General features: G+C 35.2%; 1 protein-coding gene across 3 annotated transcripts; it reads right to left on the bottom strand.

Moving 5' to 3' along the window:
- Nucleotides 1-1,179: 1,179 nt before the first annotated feature.
- Nucleotides 1,180-19,813, bottom strand: LOC128546072 (uncharacterized). Of its 3 annotated transcripts, none has more exons than XM_053538684.1 (3): nt 19,738-19,813; nt 18,565-18,775; nt 1,180-2,592 (listed from the first exon to the last, which is right to left on the bottom strand). In XM_053538684.1, exons 2-3 carry the CDS (start codon nt 18,760-18,762, stop codon nt 1,276-1,278), a joined length of 1,515 nt encoding a protein of 504 aa, XP_053394659.1. In that variant the 5' UTR covers nt 18,763-18,775; nt 19,738-19,813; the 3' UTR covers nt 1,180-1,275. The 3 variants fall into 3 exon arrangements, with proteins under 3 accessions (XP_053394659.1, XP_053394657.1, XP_053394658.1); XM_053538682.1 differs by lacking the exons at nt 18,565-18,775; nt 19,738-19,813 and adding exons at nt 4,384-4,588; nt 9,976-10,084; XM_053538683.1 differs by lacking the exons at nt 18,565-18,775; nt 19,738-19,813 and adding exons at nt 4,384-4,588; nt 9,972-10,032.
- Nucleotides 19,814-20,924: the final 1,111 nt, after the last annotated feature.

Below are 20,924 nucleotides of genomic sequence, written 5' to 3'. Positions count from 1 at the left end.
CAATTAATGTACTTGGACAATATAATTCAATTAAAGCCGGGACTTATGGGCGCAAGAGGTGTTTTACATTTCATTACCTCATAACAGTCAAACCGAGTTTGTTGTTTTGCTTGACTGCGCCCAGTATTTCCAAAGCATATTTGAAAATGGTATTATTTAAACCTCCTGAGGGTGCATCCTCGTCAACATCCGATCGTCACAAGCAGAACATTGCTTTTTTTAAAAATATATTTACAGATGAAGATTTGAATGACAAATTTTACTGGCCCGTTTTAGGACATTAAGATGCATTAATTGCTACTTAGAATGAAACCAGAATAAGATGGGTTTTAAACTATAAATCACCATATGTAGGTATCATTCATACCTTAATACAGAATGAAAGTAATTTTTGTTGTTTTATAAATGCACACATGGTAGGCATTTACAAGCAGGATGATTTTCCTTTCCGTATGCCGGTACCGGGTCCAGGCTTTATTCGTTGTAATCTGGATGAATGATGTTACGTCATACGTCCCCGTTTACTAAACGTGCATAAATGTATTGAAATATTCATCAGTTTTTACACATACTCAAAAAGGCGTTAGACAAAATCTTGTTTGACGTGTTGTTACACCACAAGACCAATTGACACATGGTTATTTCGGAACGGTGGAGTCACCGAAAGTATACCGGACAGACTGTAATATAGGAAACCACGTGTGATAGTTCTATTGCGTAACGTTACTATTAGAGGAAAACAGAAATTAGCCCACCAGCGGGAATACCGTCAGTATGAGGTTGTTCGTGAATTGCACGAAGCTGCATCCGTGTACTTAGTCAAAAGGGAGGGAAATTGGCAAAAAACAATTTAGGATTATTCACCGAAATCTACTCTTGCATATATGGGTAGATAATGAAGTAACCACAATATTCAAGATTCAGCACTATCACGGGACCTTACTCCACACAATATTCAACAATCGCCACCACAAGATGATCATGTTTCTGAAATGGTATACCCGTATAGTGGGGTTTACTTTCTGGTCCAATGACAGTGTTATAAACCCTTTACCAACAGTTACAATCTCTATAACTGTGCATTTTGCATTTAAGTCTTTACATCCACATGAAATTTATATAATGGATAGCCATTGTTTCAGTCGTAAGCTAAATAACTGAATTGAAATGATACAAAAAGAAGATCCCACAATTTACATCAACAAATATTTTTTATAAGACTACGCATAACTAAACCCTTCGTCATATACATTTACATACACCCCTGTTTCCATATTAGTTCTGCGGCTGCGTTCTTTGAATGTGGCCTTTACTCTTGCACTTTTGCTTTCGTTTTTCTTTACCAGGGAAAGGCATGCTTGCCTCTCCACTAGCCGGTAGTAATGTTGTGAGTGCCTGTCCAATACGCTTCACCCATTCTATAAAGTTGTGGGGTTTATACGGATGCACAGCTATCCAGACATTTCTATCTAACATGAAATGTTCTAAACTAGAAATATACTGCCCCACTTCAACGACTGCTTGTGTAATGATAAATGGGGCAAAGCTCTCAGCTCCACCGGCGTCAATGTAATATTTCTGATCCGTGCGACTGGCTTGAAGCGAATCGTTTTTTAATGTTTGGTTGATAAAATGGAACAAAGGTTCTAGAAAGCTGTTGATGCTTAACGGCCACCAGAAAGAGGGTGACTGACAAGCTGCGAATGAAAATACTTCTGGACGTGTCCACGCAGCATAGCAAGACATCAATCCTGCGAGCGAATAACCCATAACACCCAATCTGTCCCTGTCTATTCTGTTTCCCAATATTGTCTCAGCCTTCGGAAGTACTTCTAGTGTTAAGAAATCTAGCGTTGCATCACCGTCTCCTCGAAGTATAACCAGCTGCCCGCAGGGGTAAACAAGATATTGAAAAAACTCCGTAACACTGGCATTCCCAGGTATACATCCATTACAGAAATCTTCAAGGGTACCATTTATACAGTAGTAAAATGGTCCTGGTACCGGAGATAGTAAATGGTCCCTATGTATTGGGGATTTAAAGTCACCAAATCCGATCAAAATATATTCCTCAGACATTGAACGTAAAATTGGTTCTTCAAAGTTTTGTTTTAAAAACTTAGCATACTCAAAACTCAAATCGAAAACGATCAAAGTCGGGTAGGTCTTCAACGGGTTTTCTGTGAAACCTGGAGGGGTATATAAAACTAAAGTCCTTGTATTGCCGATGTAATTAGATTCTAATTCAAAAGTCTGAAGTGTCCCAATAATTTCTTTAAACCTAGGGTATACAACAAATTTGGGCTTTATTTCGAAATAAGAAGATATCTGAGAAATTGGAAATGAAATAGCGAAATTTGCACCAAGCATATCCTTCTTGTCATCAATAAACAAACGGTACTGGAGTTTGTTGCCAGGAAGATAATCAACATGTTTTGACGTGCACTTTTGACACTGGAATCCATTAATAGATGATTTGTACGTGATGGTTATCTCCCATGTATCCTTGCCGGTCTTTAAGAGTTGTATGCCCTTGTGCCACTTTAGGCACAGACCGTTACCGCGGATAAACATGACTGTGTTATTAGGATCCTAAAATGGAGAGAAATGTTAATTGGAATTTTAAAAAAGATCTTTTTAGCTCTTTATATATGTACTGTTATTGTCTAAACAGCACAATTTTTTATGTTTATTGACAGAAATTATTTTCATACAAGAGGGTCATGATGACCCTGGATCGCTCACCAGAGTAATATGTTTCAAATGTCAAACTGATGATTTTTAGAAAATTTTACGATGTACAATCAAGTAACCCCTAGGGCGGGGCCAATTTTACCCCGAGGGTCATGATTTGAACAAAGTTTGTAGAAGTCGACTAGGCAATGTTACATATCGAATATCTAAGATCTAGGCCTTCTGGTTTATTTTAAGCAAATTTATGAAGATTTCCCTATGTACAATAAAGTAACCCCTGGGGCTGGGTCAATTTGACCCTGAGGGGGTCAAGATTTGAACAAATTTTGTAGAGGTCCACTAAGCAATGCTACATGTCTAATATCTAAGCTCTAGGCCTTCTGGTTTATTTTTAGAAAATACTGAAGATTTTTCTATGTACAATCAAGTAACCCCATGGGGCGGGGCCAATTTGACCCCGGGGTCATGATTTGAAGTAATTTTGTAGAGGTCTACTAGGCAATACTACATGTCAAATATCTGAGACCGAGGCCTTCTGGTTTATTTTTAGAAATTTTTTGAAGATTTTCCTATGTAAAATCAAGTGACCCCAGGGGCGGGGTCAATTTTGACCCTGGGGTCATGATTTGAACAAATGTTGTAGAGGTCCACTATGCAATGCTACACGTGAAATATCTAAGCTCTAGGCCTTCTGGTTTATTTTAAGAAAATTTTTGAAGATTTTCATATGTAAAATCAAGCGACCCCTAGGGCGGGGTCAATTTTGCCTCGGGGGTCATGATTTGAACAACTTTAGTAGAGGTCTACTAGGCAATGCTACATGTCAAATATCTAAGCTCTAGGGCTTCTGCTTTTTAAGAAGAAGATTTTTTAAGGTTGTCCTATGTAAAATCAAGTGACCCCTGGGACGGGGTCAATTTTGACCCCGGGGGTCTGATTTGAATAAATTTTGTAGAGGTCTACTAGGCAATGCTACACGTGAAATATCTAAGACCTAGGCCTTCTGCTTTATTTTTAGAAATTTTTTGAAGATTTTCCTATGTAAAATCAAGTGACCCCTGGGGCGGGGTCAATTTTGACCCCGGGGCCATGATTTGAACAACTTTAGTAGAGGTCCATTAGGCAATGCTACATGTCAAATATCTAAGGTCTAGGGCTTCTGGTTTTCGAGAAGAAGATTTTTAAAGATTTTTCTATGTAAAATCAAGTGACCCCTGGGGCGGGGTCAATTTTGACCCCGGGGTCATGATTTGAACAAACTTGGTAGAGGTCCACTAGGCAATGCTTCACACCAAATATCTAAGCTCTAGGGCTTCTGGTTTTTGAGAAGAAGATTTTTAAAGTTTTTCCTTTCGGTTGCCATGGCAACCAGAGTTCTGCATGGAATTCAATTCTTTGAACAATTTTAGAGAAGACCATCCAAGGAACATCCCTGTGAAGTTTCATCAAAATTGGCCTGTTGGTTTAGGAGGAGATGTTGTTTAAAGGAAAGTGTGGACGGACGGACGGACGGACGCCGGACGGTGAGCGATCACAATAGCTCACCCTGAGCACTTTGTGCTCTGGTGAGCTAAAAATGGTGCAGAATAAGTCAGGTCATCATGTCAGTCTAAAAAGACTTAACGCTAAATAGATATTGAATTTCCTTCTAGTTATTTCAAAAACAAATATTTGTGTATAATAACTCACGTGAAATTCGTGTTCTGGATATTTAGCAGTAATGATAAATTCTAGGTTCTCTCTTATTTCCTCGTCGATATGTGTAAGGCATACACCAACAAAGCACGTCCCTACTTGCCCACTTGACAACGTACAGTTTTTACCGTCTTCACAAATCGATATCACTTTTGATACGTAAACCGTAATGCAGAGTAAAACCAACAGCATATTCATACTGAAAATATATTTTCATATATTGATGAAAGAAACAATATAAGACATGACTGTTCGGAACGCCAAACGCAACTTTATGGTTTATTATCATTCGCAATGGTAACTTGTCATTCGATTGTGGTAACTTTTCAGTAGGTAGTGGCTACTTGTCACTTGTCTTTTGGCAGTTGTAACTTGTTATTCGTAAGTGATAACTTTTCTTCTGGTACTGTCAGTTAGAATAATGTTGTGGTACATGTTCATTCTGATGTGGTGCTATGTAATTCGGCAGTGGTTACATGTCATTCAGCACTGCTTGCTTGTCATTCGGCGGTGGTGAATTTTTATTGAGATGTTGTCAGTATACATAATAACATGGCATATTTTTATTCAGATGTTCGATGTGATTTGGCAATGGTAACTTGTCATTCGGCGTTGATAACTGTTCATTCTGATGTTGTCACTTTACGTAATGATATGGTAGATTTTATTCTTATGTGGTGCTATATAATTTGGCAGTGGTTACTTGTCATTTGGTGTTGATAACTGTTCATTCTGATGCTGTCACTTTACGTAATGATATGTATGTTTTATTCTTATATGGTGCTATATAATTTGGCAGTGGTTACTTGTCATTTGGTGTTGATAACTGTTCATTCTGATGCTGTCACTTTACGTAATGATATGTATGTTTTATTCTTATGTGGTGCTATATAATTTGGCAGTGGTTATTTTTCATTCGGCGTTCGTAACTGTTCATTCTGATACTGTCACTTTACGTAATGATATGTATGTTTTATTCTTATGTGGTGCTATATAATTTGGCAGTGGTTACTTGTCATTTGGCGTTCGTAACTGTTCATTCTGATACTGTCACTTTACGTAATGATATGTCATATTTTTATTCTTTTGTGGTGTTATGTCATTCGGTAGTGGTTATTTGTCATTCGGCATAGGTTGCTTGTTATTCGGCGTTGTTCTTTGCATAATGATGTCGTACAGTTTCTTTCCGATATGGTTTGATGTCATTTAGCAGCACTTATTTGTCATTCGGCACTGGCTACTTGTCAGTGGGCAGTTGTTACTTGTCATTGTTATCGGTAACTTCTCATTCTAATGTTGACATTTCATTTTACATTATGATGTGGTGCATTTTCATTCTTGTGAGGCGTTATATTATTTGGCAGTGATTACCTCTCATTTAACTCTGGTAACTTGTCACCAGATATTCGGCAGTGTAGTTTGTAAGTTGAGTACACATATGTACATGGTGAGTAGGGTACATGGATAATGAGAACATGATGAGTACATGTACACAAGTTAAGTAAAGTATATATTTGCGTATGGTGAGTAGGGTACTCATAATTATATACATAGTGAATACAGTACATGTACGGTACATATATATATATCTCTTCATCTTGGCAAAACTGAATGCATTATCTTTGGCTCGAAACGCAAAATAAAACTAGTAAATAAATTTAACATTGTTTGTAATGGATATAAGATTGAGACCTCTGAGTCTGTAAAATATTTAGGTGTCACTATTGACAGCTCATTATCAGGAAAAAAGCATTGTTAATAATATAATAAGTAAGGTAAATTCACGTCATCGACAAGCTGAATGTTTAGACTTTAATACTAGAAAGTATTTATGCTCTGCTTTGATTCAATGTCATTTAGATTATGCCTGTACTTCCTGGTATCCCACGTTAAATAAGGGTCTTAGAGATAAGTTACAAATTTGTCAAAACAAGATTGTTAGATTCATAAATGGCATGGAACCGAGGGAAAGCGTAAATCAACTTAGCCTGGCTAAAATGTCATTGTTGAATGTCAAAAATAGAAATAAGCAGTTACGTTTGAACCATGTTTTTAAAATTGTCCACGACAAATGCCCTTCATACATGAGAGAAAATTTTGTACCTGTCAGAACTGTTCACTCTTATTCTACAAGGGCCAATATGTACAACTTTGTTCTACCTAAATCATTTGGGAAAGAAAATATATTTTTCAGTTTTTAGTGCAATAAAAGATTGGAATTCATTTCCAGACGATCTGAAGAAATTAACTAAATTTAATCAATTCAAACTTTCTGTGAAGAAACATCTTTTAGATTTAGCTGTGAGAAACAGTGTGCATTGTTGACATGGTCCAATACATAGTTTTGTGTTTTAATCACATTGGCTAGGTAATTGTGTTTAGGATCTACAAATATATTATAGAAACATTTTTAGTTTCATAGCTTCCAAATCCCAAAGTCTTTTTTAATTTTTTGTCTATGATGTGTTAAATATGTATGTTTTCATTAATGTAGGTATATTTAGCCAAGGACCCAATTGGAAATAAGCTTTCTAGCTTTCATGGGCAATCCTAGGTTACTACACACTGCTATAATAAATACATGTTGCTTCCAATTTGAACTATCTTAGTCTAATTAACATTTGTTTCTATAATACAAAGGTACGCATGGTATTAAAAAGCCTAGCTGTGATACAAATTACATTTTGATCTTAGTTAACTAGTTAATATGTGTTTTATTTATCTGAAACTATAACTTTTAGTTACCCAACTACAGGATATTTTAGCTGAAATTTGTGTAAATTGTTTTATTGTGTGATAACTGTCATTTGTAACTTCTTGTATATGTATATGTGTGTTTTAACCTGAATAAACATCTATCTGTCTGCCGGTCTGTCTCTGCCTGTCTGTCTACCTACCTAGCTATCTATCTATCTAATCTATCTATCTAGCTATCCAGTGAGTAAGGTATACATACATGTACCCTACTCACCATGTACATATGTGTAACCTACTTATACTTGTATGTATCCTACAAACCAAATACATAAGTATACCGTTCTCATTATGCATATTTGTCATTTAGTCCTAACCACTTGCACAGCGGTGAAATAACCACAATATCTGGACAAGTTCTTCAACCAGTAAGATAAGACGACCAATGTCTCCGTCTCAGGACGTTAAAGCACACTTTAAGCGAAATCTGAAACACACATTTACTCTGAAATTTCAAGGTGTGTGCCTTAAAGAGTTTGCATGTAGCATTGGATTGTGGTCCTTTGAAAGGTTTAAGGAAGCCGGAGTCATCAGAGGGGCTTAGTTTTATGCAGACTTCCTTTCTTTCTTCTTATCCAGATTCAATCACGTTACTACTGCCGAATGACAAGTAAACACTGCCGAATGTAAAGTAACAACAGCCGAATAACACCAAAATAAAAATGCACCACATCATAATGTAAAGTGACAAAATCAGAATGAAAAGTTAAAATAATGAATGTAAAGTAACAACTTCCGAATGACAAGTAACGCTTCCAAATGACAGGTTAGCTTTGTCGATTAGTAAATTACCACTTCCGACCCACATCAAAATAAGAATGTACCACATCATAATGTAAAATGACAACATCACAATGATAAGTTTTACTAACGAATGACAAGTACCTGTCGCTTAATTACAAGTTAGCACTGACGAAGGATAAGTAACCACTGCCGGATGACAAGCTGCAAATGTTGAATGGCATGTTGCAAGTGCCGAATTATATAGAAACACATCAGAATGAAAATGTACTACATCATAATGTAAAGTGACAACATACAGGGTGTTTCATTATATCTGTTACCATTTCGCTGTTTTAAATTTTTCAAAATATGGAATGTCCTTTTAAATGAAAGTCACTAAGCGATAGGAGATATAATAAAGTTTTATTTGATACATAACATCAGCAGGTTTACTTAAAATGCTCACCTCAATGTCCCTTCAAAGAAAACGTTCAGTTTTACAACATGTGCTCAAGATGACATCCTCTCTGAAGACCTGACTGCTTTTGGTCGGCCGGTGTTACCATGTCGTCAGTCAATAACTGACCTTGACTGTTCATACCTTTTAACTATTTTGTGCACTTGCATCTTGCTGAGTTTCTCATCCTCAGGATATCATATTTGCATTGATATAATGCATGTGACCGGTGAATAACTCTCATAATAATTTCTATGGGCAACGTCATCTTTAAAATACAATTTGTTTTGATAACGTCGTTTATGACCTCATGCCGTCAACGTTTTCCCATTATTATTTACGGTACGTAAAATTTCATTCTGTCTTCTTTAGAATACTATATAATATGACTGTGTAATGTGTTACATGTACGTTTTATATTAGCTTGTAATGGTTACAAATATTATGAAACACCCTATACGAATGAAACGTTAAAAATAACAAATGACAAGCAACACCTGCCGAATTACAAATTACCACTGCCGCATGGCATTTTGGCGCTACCGAATGATACGTTAACACCGCAAAACAGCAAGTTAGCACTGCCGAATGACAAGCTTCCACTGCTGAATGACAACATAGCACTGTCGAAAAACAAGCTGTGACAAGTTAGAACTGCCGAATGACAAGTTGTTACAGTAAAATGATGAGTTTTTACTGCCGTATGTCAAGTTACCAATGCTGAATTTGAAATTACCATCAAATTCGTGTTTTGCCTTTTATGTTATTTAGTTATTACATAGATTGTATTACTCTTCCGTAATTTTTTGTAATAGGGTTAAACAATTTATGGATGCGCAAATTAAAAAAAAAGCGATATTATATAAATATTGCATTCCTGAGAGGGTGATATGAAAAATGTTCACCGCGAGATATATGAATATTGACCGATGCGCCAGCCTTTTAATCAATGCAAAAGTATCAATCTCTCAACGGGTGATATGAAAAAATAATATCACATGCGCAGAAAAACAAAATAACGCTGTTGCGCATGTGATATGAAATTATGGATCATATCACCTGCGCAGAAATTGAAAATAACGATTTTGCGCATGTGATATAAAATCTCTGGGGAATATGATATATTATTCAAGTTAAACTAATGGGAAATTTGCATTGGACATTTATGTGAGGTATAATAATAAGAAAATGCTCAGCAAATTTCCGAAATGATAATATATTTAAATTGTAAATGCCGTCTTTGCTAAAAACATAAAAACAGAATTTACACTAGTTACATACAGTGAATATTTGTTTACATTTTTCACCGAGTGTACGTCACACTCAATAATTACATGAATGATATAGTAGTAAAATTGTTGAATTAATCATAGGTATTTGAGATTTTATATTTCTTTTACACTTTATACATTTCAGTGCATATTTTATTTGCTTTTTTTTTTTGGTACTTATATACTTATATACTTCTGTATCTATACTGTGTTTTTAAAACAATTTCCGATTATTTATTATCCATATACTTTTGCGTTTAAGTGCATTTAGAATATCATAAATTTTAAAACAAAACCGGTCGTTAGTTTCAAATACAAGCTGATGTTTACTGACAATAAATAAATAAATAAATGAATAAATAAATAAATACACGTACTTACAGAAAAATGTTTACTCCTAATCAAGTAATATATTACGTTTTCAAGTGCTCTCGGAAGCTAGAAAACTGAATAAAATGTAAAACGATTGAACAGGTATTTATTCATTGTATAACAGCTGCAGCGTGAGACTGGATGATTCATCAATATAGTTAATCCACAAAAGAAAACATGTGATGAACGGACAATAAACACGCGATAAAAGACTTTCCGTTTCGTATGATGCCAACATAGTATGTCATCGTATATGCCAATTATATATGGTGCATGCATTTTTTTTAGAATCGAACAAGTTGCTCTGTCAAAAGTACAATAGTCAAAGTAGGAGTTATCTAACAAAGTCATATATTTTGTTAAAAAAAGAAATATTTTTTATCATTCTCTGCATCACATGTACGCCAAGTGTCGCCAAATAACGAACTAATATTTTGTTTTATACACTTTGTTATTTACCCGATAATACCATTCAAAACTTGTATACAACACACGAAAAACGTATCTTCTAAATTAGAGGCAATCTCGAATCACAAGCTGTTATTGAGTTTGACGACAGTGGATGTCTTAAGTAATGCCAGGTGGTACCTTGGGTATTCCTTTACCACCGTTTGACCTGAACTGTGCAAAAACAAAACTAAAAATCCTTTTCGAACGAGAATAAACCTATTTCAGTATAAAACAAGTGAATGAAGTATTGCCATGCAATACAAAGTCCCCTACTGGAAGGCACCTAATTTTCTCTACTGCAGTATAACATAATGAACTGATATCTGTCAATGATGTATAAACAATATTGTACTACATATACAATATGTTATAACAACACACTTGGATTAAAATGTGCATATATAAAAACCCACAGTTGTTTTCATATTGAATTTTTTTGGCTGATTATAAAAATGTTATCATGTAAGTTATTTATAGTAACAACAAAGGGAAATTAATCTTTAAAAAAAAAAAAAAAAAAAAAAAATCTATATAATATAAGTCCACAAGAAACCCTTTACCAGGTAGAGATAGGTCAAAATACACCTAAAAATTGGATGTAACATGCATGCTGTACCACAGAAAAGTGGTCTCGATTTTTCTCTACCGCCAGTAATAAAAAAGTTACAATAAAATTATTTATAGTAACAACAAAGGGACGTAATTCTAAAAACAAGGGTGCCTCATGGTGGTGAACATTTGTTCCAAGTTACATCAAAATCCCTCCATGCATGAAGAAGAAATGTTCCGTACAAAGTCATTCTTGAATTTGACCTTTGACCTCTAAATATGACCTTGACCTTAGACCTAGGGACCTGGTTCTTGCGCATGACATGTTGTCTCATCCAGGGGAATATTTGTGCCAACTGATATCTAAATCCTGCTTTGCATGACAAAGTTATAGACCGGACAGGAAAAAAATCCTCTTGACCTTTGATCTCAAAGTGTGACCTTGACCTTTAAGCTAGGGTACTGGGTGTTGCGCATGACACGTCGTCTCATCATGGGAAACATTTGTGCCAAGTAATATTAAAATCCCTTCATGGATGGCACAGTTATGGACGGGACAGGAAAAAAACTCTGTTGACCTTTGACCCCCAATTGTGACCTTGACCTTTGAGCTAGGGGTCCGGGATTTGCGCATGACACGTCGTCTCATCATGGGGAACACTTGTGCTAAGTGATATTAAAATCCCTTAATGAATGTCAGAGTTATGGACCGGACACGAAACAGACCCTGTTCATGCTATGTTAACATTTGACTGTTTAGTGTGACCTTGACCTTTGAGCTAGGGGTCTGAAAGTTGTGCATGACACATCGTCTTATTATGAGGTACATTTCTGCCAAGTAATATTAAAATCCCTTCATAGATGGGAGAGTTATGGACCGGACAGGAAAAAAGCCTTGTTGACCTTTGACCTCCAATTGTGACCTTGACCTTTAAGCTAGGGGTCCAGGTTTTGCGCATGACATGTCGTCTCCTCATGGGGAACATTTGTGCCAAGTAATATTAAAATCTCTTCATGGATGGGAGAGTTATGGACCGGACAGGAAAAAAGCCCTGTTGACCTTTGACCTCCAATTGTGACCTTGACCTTTGAGCTAGAGGTCCAGGATTTGCGCATGACACATCATCTCATCATGGGGAACATTTGTGCCAAGTAATACTAAAATCCCTTCAAGGATGGGAGAGTTGTGGACCGGACAGGAAAAAAGCCCTGTTGACCTTTGACCTCCAATTGTGACCTTGACCTTTGAGCTAGGGGTCCGGGTTTTGCGCATGACACGTCGTCTCATCATGGGGAACATTTGTGCCAAGTAATATTAAAATCCCTTCATGGATGACAGAGTTATGGACCGGACACGAAATTGCGGACGGACGGACGGACGGACAGACGGACGGACGGACGGACGGACGGACGGAATGACGGAAAAGTGCATTCCTATAGTCCCCGAAACTGGTTTTCAACCAGTAGGGGACTAATAAACTCAGCTGAACTAAGCTCTACATGCAGGCAACGCAGAAATTATAAACTTGGTGGATTTGTATGTGGCAGAGTATAATCTTGTCAAAAATGTGAAAATAATGCACCCCTTGCGATTAATAAAGGAAAACATTTTCATATTTTATTTGGAGTACTAATCAAACAGTTATACCCATTTGGAAATGAATAAATGTCTTGAGAAATCCCCCCTGATTTTTCCCGAAGTATATACATGTAGTACGTTTGTTACAAGTGACACCAGTACTGGCTCTTCCAGGAAGCGGACTCGAGGGGTGGTTCAAATAAGCTGTAAGCTTTCATCACAATCGAGCTAAAATATATATTAGTATAAACTAAACTAAACTAATTGAAAAACACATCGGGGCGGGTTAGTTTCTTTGAATGCATCGAAAGGGACCCATCTATTATTGTTCCATATGTGTTTCAGACATTATCTATTCACCAGAAATGCATGGTATACATCTTCTTTCTGGAAAGCCGAGCATAATAGCCATTTCTATACTTTTTACCCGTTTTGAATAGAAGGGTGGAGTTAAGTAAAATCTCCCCTAATTACACAGGGGTTTCCCAAACCGCATGATTTGGTGCTAATTGTACAGAGCAATTTTAGAGAAAAGCACAAAAACACCAGCGGGTGGTTAAGTTTACAATAATTATCAACTACATGTATATGTTTTTACGATTGTTTTGGGCTATTTTTTTTGCGACCGGCAGCGACACTTCACCGAAAACTGCCCTTTGCGCCCTCAAGGAAATGTCGACTTTTTTGAAAATCTACAATAATTCAGGATTTTTTTTATATATAACACATCCCGGTCTATATGACATAGATAATTCTAAAGCACATCTTAAAAATGATAACATATAGTATGCAGTAGAACAAGGGAAGCAACTCTTCCTCGGCTTAAATTTTGTCATAATATCAGCAGATTACATAAATGTCTTACTGTGGAAATACTTTTAGCATCTTCATCATGTCAAGTTAATACTTTTTATTAAAAAGAATCTCATTTTATTATTTTCAATTCATTTTCAATAGAATCTATTTGATTTCACTTATGTTAAATGATGTTTCTTGTAATCAAATGAAGCCATTTTAGTGTTCCCTGTTCAAAATTAATATATTTTAACTCAACTAGAGAGTATTCGGGCCCTATATTTTGACATGGTTTAGTACGGCTTGCGTGTGTTTTTCTCAAAATATTGAAATTACGTATCAGACCCGTAGAAAGAAAACCCACTTTTAATTTGTCCTCACTGCCTCGGAGCATTGTTCTTGTAGGGTTTCTCAATTTCTTGAACCATGTAGATATGCATGTATCAGTCACATGATTTCATTTGCTGAAAGTTATTGTTATTAGTATAAGGAGCATCTCATTTGAAAGTTTACGCAATTTAAACTGCTCACTTATTTGATTATTGCCCTTTGTGGTCACTACGACTAACTTTATTCGTTTTTATCTTTATATTACTCACTAACACCGAACAGTGAAGGAAAAGTGGAAGCCCTTTGAACAAAGAACTTTGAATTCTTGAAATGTATGAAACTGTCAGAAATATAAGCCATTCAAACACTTAAACGTCAATATAATATGCAATAACTGTAATGCATAAATGGTTCTTATTGGGTACAAATGTCAGTAGCCATAAGGCTGATCGTCTTTTCAATTCCCTTATATTGATAACAAAACCAATGTGTGAAGAGACAAAATTAACATTTCTTTCATTTATCAATCTTTTACCCAGATAATTTATTTAAGAACAGGTAACACTTTAGCATTTTCATAAACCAATCACCGTGAATTTCAACTTTCCATCTATGGCAGCTCCTTAACTGATCGCAGATAATGAAATAAAAAATAATAGTCAGACTTGAATCTGACATAGCAAAAATAAGGAAGTTAACTCAAAATTAGTGCAGAAAAATGCATAGATTAGACAGAATAACTCTTTGGGCTAGAGTAAAGTAAAAAGGAAGCCATTCAATAAAATTGTTTTCTAAGAAACGAAACATTGGACATAGAAAATGGGAAAACAGATGAAAAGCATTTATCATGGTACAGGAAACTCTCGGTGAAAAGTATTTAAGGCAATATAATAATTCAACACAAATGTATATAAAGAAAATCCTAATGTTAGGAAATTGATCTTTCATACCATGTTACCAGTCATTTGATTTGTATAAAACAATTATTTAAATTAAATTGAAAGCTTCGTGCACATGTCAATGTGACAACAATATTTACATTAAAAGTGTCACATCGGTTGCGTGACGTCATACTTGTAAAATGTTATTGAATAGCTGTTCCGAATGTCATGAAGAGGATATCTTAAAAGCCAATAATGTAAAATTGAGTAGAACTTAAATTTCTACATGATTTTGAAAATTAAATAACGGCTTGGATATCTGATCTGCAGCAATACTCTATAGATAAATAGGCATGCATGTCATTGGACTGGGTCTTTATCTGCGCTACTTTCAATTATAAGAATGTAGCGATTATTGCTCAAACATGTATGAATGTCATTAGACAGTGTATTTTTATGTGCTACCTTCAGTTATAAAGATTGTTACGATTACTGATAAAATTGGCATGAATGTCATTTGACTGGGTCTTAAATTTGTCTGCGCTACTTTCAATTGTGAAAATAATTGTTAGAATGTCGAAATTATTGATAAAATATGGTTTAACGTTTTTAAACTGGTTCTACTGCTAATATATACATTAATGGTAAGTGACACATATATTTATCATTAATGTTAACTGATATATTTTATAGTTTTACATGTTTTACGACGACCACTGATATAAGTGTATAGGTAGATACGATGAGTAAAATGAGTTTCAAGTGTTAGCTGATTTATACTACACTGTTTGGTCATTAGAAAGACTCTGTTAATCCGAGTCTGCTATTACTTTGCATAGATGTTTTCTATTCTTTGAAAAGATCTTTTAATGGTTTTATTTAAAGTACTACCACAACAGAAGTCTTTAAGCACCGTGTGGGGGCTTTAAAATTTCCCCCCGTACTTGGATTCAGTGTTGTTATATGAGATAAAGAAGTTCACTAAATTGTACTACATATATAAACTAAAGTACTATTACTATAATTTTATAAACTGTCGTAACAACAGTTTTTAAGTGTCGTGCGGCGGCCATAAACTATTTCCCTGTTCTTGGACTCAGTGTCGTTCATTTTCTATTGTTAGTAGACCACGAGTCCATTCATTGTAATTAGATGATAGAATTTCACTAACTAAGCTTGTGCTCTAGTGGCGTTAAAGGTGTTGCACATCTCCGTATATCTTATAAAACTTCATCAGTACCTCGTGTAGTACTGGATTTATGGAGCAAAGGGAATATTTTTTTTTTTTAATTTTAAAAACGAAATCAACATTCAAAAGCAAACTGCATATGGACCAGAAGATTTGTAACATATATTACGGAAAGACCTCAAATTTTACATGATGCATCATCAAATATATGGACTCTTTTGACTTATTTACAGAAGTATGGATTTGTATAAATTTCAGCGACTAAATGTATCAAATACTTAATCGAAAATGTTCGTTATTTTCTTCCAGAGCACTGTCTGGACGCTTGTTGTTGTTCTATTGCTACTTTATAATTTTGTTAGAGCGATATCAGTTCAAATTAATCGATTTAGTTTTACTCCCTCGTGTATTCTTCGTTCTGTTTCGCCAATCCAGGCCCATCCACTTAGCCTTATTAATAAGGAGAGTGCAGATCAACGAATCGTAATGTCGCAAAACTAGGCCAATATATATGTTCTCGGTGACGATTAGATAAAACAGCACTGTGTCTGAAACATCTTCTTTTAAACGTTTAACATTTTCATATAGTCATATGAAGAAACATAACACATATGTAGTGTATAAACATTAAAAACAAAATAAAAAAAAAAACTTAAAAAAGTATACAAAACAAATTTTAAAACTAGGGTGGAACAGAATTACATAGAGATTTAGTCAATATTTGTTATAAAAGTGAGGCATTGCTGCTGAAATATTATAAGATCATCACATGCCAACAGCTCTATAAAACCTAACACACTTAGTCTAATATAGATTTGATATAACATTCGCATCTAGCAGTTCTATTTATACTTCAACGACCAGTATGTACAAGTAATGAATGTGCCGATATCCTTTTTCCTGTTAAAATGATTTACATAATTTCACGGTCAGCTCTAAATAAGATTCATACAGACAACCTTGTAAAAAACAATCAAGTGTCTTTGTTTAAACTACGAGTCAAAGGATTAATTGCAAAAATAATTTATAATATGTTTATGTTTCTGCTGCAGAGAAAATAATGTGACAAAAGAACAGCTATTGTATCAAGTCAAGTTCAACCGACTATCCGTATATTTTCCAGTACGTATTCGTAAAGTATTTGTTGAAACGGTCGCTTCCGGTAGTTTTATTAACAAAGTAGCCTTGCTAAAAGACCATACAGAACGAAAATTTTATAATAACGAATTAAATAACAAATACACACATCACCATCAGACACAGAAGGGAACTAATTGGCACGCTGGTTTGACAATGTAACTGGATTTGGCATGCCTTGTTCTCCATTAGCTGGAAGTAGTGTTATGAGTGCCTGCTCCATACGCTTTGCCCACTCTTTAAAGTTGTGAGTTTTATACGGATCCACGTCTATCCAGACATTTGTATCTATCCTGAAATGTTCTAAACCGGAAATATATTGTCCGACTTCGACCGCAGCTTGTGCCATATTAAATGGGGCATCAGTTTCAGCGCCACCGACGTCAATGTAATATTTCTGATCCGTGAGATTGGCTAGAAAAGAAGGGTCTTTTAATGTTTTGTTGATGAAATGGAGCTGTGGCTCTGAAAGACTCTTGTTGCTGTTTGGCCACCAAAAAGAGGATGACTGACAAGCTGCCAATGAAAAAACTTCCGGACGTGTCCATGCAGCATAGCAAGACATCAACCCACCAAGTGAATAACCCATAATACCCAATCTGTCCCTTTCTATTCTATTTCTCAATAAAGAATCAGCCTTTGGAAGTGCTTCTTGGGTTAAAAAGTCTAGCGTTGCATCACCTTGTCCTCGAAACATAACCTGTTTCCCACAGGTTTCAATAAGATACCTCAAGTACTCCGCGTCAGTTGCATTCTCAGGTATACACCCATCACAGTAATCTGCATAGGTGCCATTAATACAGTCGTAAAATGGACCTGGTACAGGCGATAATAAATGTTCCCTTTCTTTTTCGTTATCGTTATAGTCACCAAATCCGATCAAAATATACTCCTCCGACATTGAATGTAAAATTGGTTGTTCAAAGTTTTGTTTGAAAAAAATTAGCATACACGAAACTTAAATCGAAAACGATCAAAGTCGGATAGGTTTTGTACGGGTTTTCTCTGAAACTTGGAGGGGTATATATAGTCAATTTTCTTGTCTTGCCGATGAAATGAGAAACAAGTTCGAAAGTTTGAAGTGACCCGGTATATTCATTGAATCTAGGATATACAACAAACTTGGTCCTTTTTTCAAAATATAAAGATGTCTGAGAAACTGGAAATGAAATAGCAAAATTTGCACCAAGCATATCCTTTCTGTCATTAATAAACAAACGGTACTGAAGTTTGTTGCCAGGAAGATACTGAAAATGTTGTCGTGTGCAATTTTGACACTGGAATCCATTAATAGATGATTTGTACGTGATAGTTTTCTCCCATGTATCCTTGCCGGTCTTTAATAGTTCTATGCCATTGTCCCACTGCAGGCCAAGGCCGTTACCGCGGATAGAAATGCCTGTGTTATCAGGTTCCTGAAATGGTATGCATTACATAAATATTTGATTTCTATCACATCTAAATAAGAACAAAACTGATATTCAAAAAAAGCAAGACCTATTAGCAGTATTTTCGTCCAAAGTCGTTGCCAAAACAATGCAATCTATTTTTATTTATTGAATACACCGTTTTCGAAGAAATAGTTCTGAATATATCAGACCATCATATTAGACTAAAATTAGACACAAAAATTTCACGTAATGTAAATGCTTGAATTTCCTTATCATTATTTGTGTATAACAACTCACGTAAAACTGGTGTTCTGGATATTTGACAATGATTGTAATTGTAAGGTTCTCTCTGGTTTCTTCGGCAATATGTGTTAGACATTCACCAGCAAAACACATCCCTGCTTGTCCGCTTGACAGCGTACAATTTTTACCTTCCTCACAGCACAGTGCCACATTTGCCATGACTAGCAAGATGCAGCATGAAACCAACAGCATGTTCGTATTCTTACTGAAATTAAACTCTCCTACTTAATATCGATCAATCATACTAAAGAATATTAATAATAATCATAATCAACTGACAGCACAGTGCCACATTTGCTATGACTAGCAAAATTGCAGCATGAATTCAACAGCATATTCATATTCTTACTGAAAGTAAACGCTCCTACTTAATATCATCAATTATACTGAAGAATATTAATAATATCAACTGCAGCACAGTGCACATTTGCTAAGACTAGCAAATTGCAGCATGAATTAACAGCATGTTCATATTCTTACGATGTAAACGCTCTATTAATACCAACGATTATATTAAAGAGTATCAATAATGATCAACTGACAGCATAGTGCCACATTTGCTATGACTAGCAAAATTGCAGCATGAATTCAACAGCATATTCATATTCTTACTGAAAGTAAACGCTCCTACTTAATATCAATCAATTATACTGAAGAATATTAATAATAATCAACTGACAGCACAGTGCCACATTTGCTAAGACTAGCAAAATTGCAGCATGAATTCAACAGCATGTTCATATTCTTACTGAATGTAAACGCTCCTACTTAATACCAACCGATTATATTAAAGAGTATCAATAATGATCAACTGACAGCATAGTGCCACATTTGCTATAACTAGCCAGATGCAGCATGTAACCAACAGCATATTCATATTCATACTGAAAGAAAATGCTCCTACTTAATATCAATCAATTATTCTTAAGAATATTAATAATAATCAACTGATTGATATGCCCATGACATACACATAAATTTCTATTTATCACATTATTTTATATGGTAAAACAAATTTTATGACAAGAGCTATGAAACTAATTTGAATTATTATTTAATGCAAAACTGTGGTATTGGTTGTAAAAATGATATATATTGAGATAATAGTTTTCAATTATAAGTATCATCTTTGAATACGTATAGATTAGAGTAGTTATAAATACTTACGAAATGTTTACTCCTGGACAACTAATATATGATGTTTTCAAGTGCGCTTGAAAGCTAGAAAAGAAAAATAATGAGAAATAAAGGATTGAACAGGTATTTATATGTAGTTCATAGCAGGATGCAAATTACATGCATCGTAAATTGCACAATAAATGAAATTTGATTAACACTTGACATTGGCAAGTCCTTTAAAATTTGTAAACAGGTACTAGATTAGCTACTTTCGGTGAGGATATATATTAATATTTATTTAATGTGTCTGTCACTTTTGGTCCAATCATATTCAGGATATATTGCGGTTTGTAATTTGGAGAAATGTCCAAACTTCGACGTGACTGTATATAGTAAAGACGGCTTCACTCCCTCAGCAGAAATAAATATGCAACGGCTAATCACAACATGCATATACATATATAGATCGTTGCATGTACACTATAATGTAAACAATTAATCGAACGTGACCAAGAACAAGTAGAGTTAGTATATGACATCATATTAGACGACAAAGAACTGATTCAAAAATATCTGAAATATCAATATCTAATTTAATATATGATGAAGTTTCATACATGTTTTTGACCATTTTTATTACTCTCATGATCAGAATAAGCACCCGCAGGCATTTTTCGTGCTCCATCGGAAAATGAGTTTATATGTTGTCTTCATTCAAACTTATGCATGGTATTGCATATATCCATTCATAAATTATATGTCGCATTTTTATGCTCCCGTTTAAAAAAAAAAAAAAAACAATTGATGGCGCGTGCGTCTGTCTGTCCGTCTGTCTGTCATTATTCTTGGCCGGAGTATAATTCGCTAACCTTTCAACTTTGCATAAAGATAGGTGGCGATAAAAAAATATGCAGTGCGCATGAACTGTAGGTCAAAGGGCAAGGTCACAAATGGAGCTCAAAGGTCAAAGCTGACCATCATATTCTTTGTCCAAGGCATAACTTAACAGCCATTCAAGCTATTGACTTCAGTCTTCCTATATAGGTAAGTGGCGACGAGACGATGTTCAGAGCACATAAACCAGGCCTGTAGGTCAAAGGTCAATGTCACAGCAAGGTCAAATCTGACGTTCATAGTTTGTGTCAAGAGCATACCTTAATAATCTCTCAAGATATTGACTTCAAACATAGCGTAGGTAAAGAGTGTGCATGAAGTTGGTCGGTAGGACAAAGATC

This window comes from Mercenaria mercenaria, chromosome 3 (assembly GCF_021730395.1).
Source record: "Mercenaria mercenaria strain notata chromosome 3, MADL_Memer_1, whole genome shotgun sequence".
Taxonomy (NCBI): Eukaryota; Metazoa; Mollusca; class Bivalvia; order Venerida; family Veneridae; genus Mercenaria; species Mercenaria mercenaria.
This window is presented reverse-complemented; position numbering and strand designations above follow the sequence as displayed.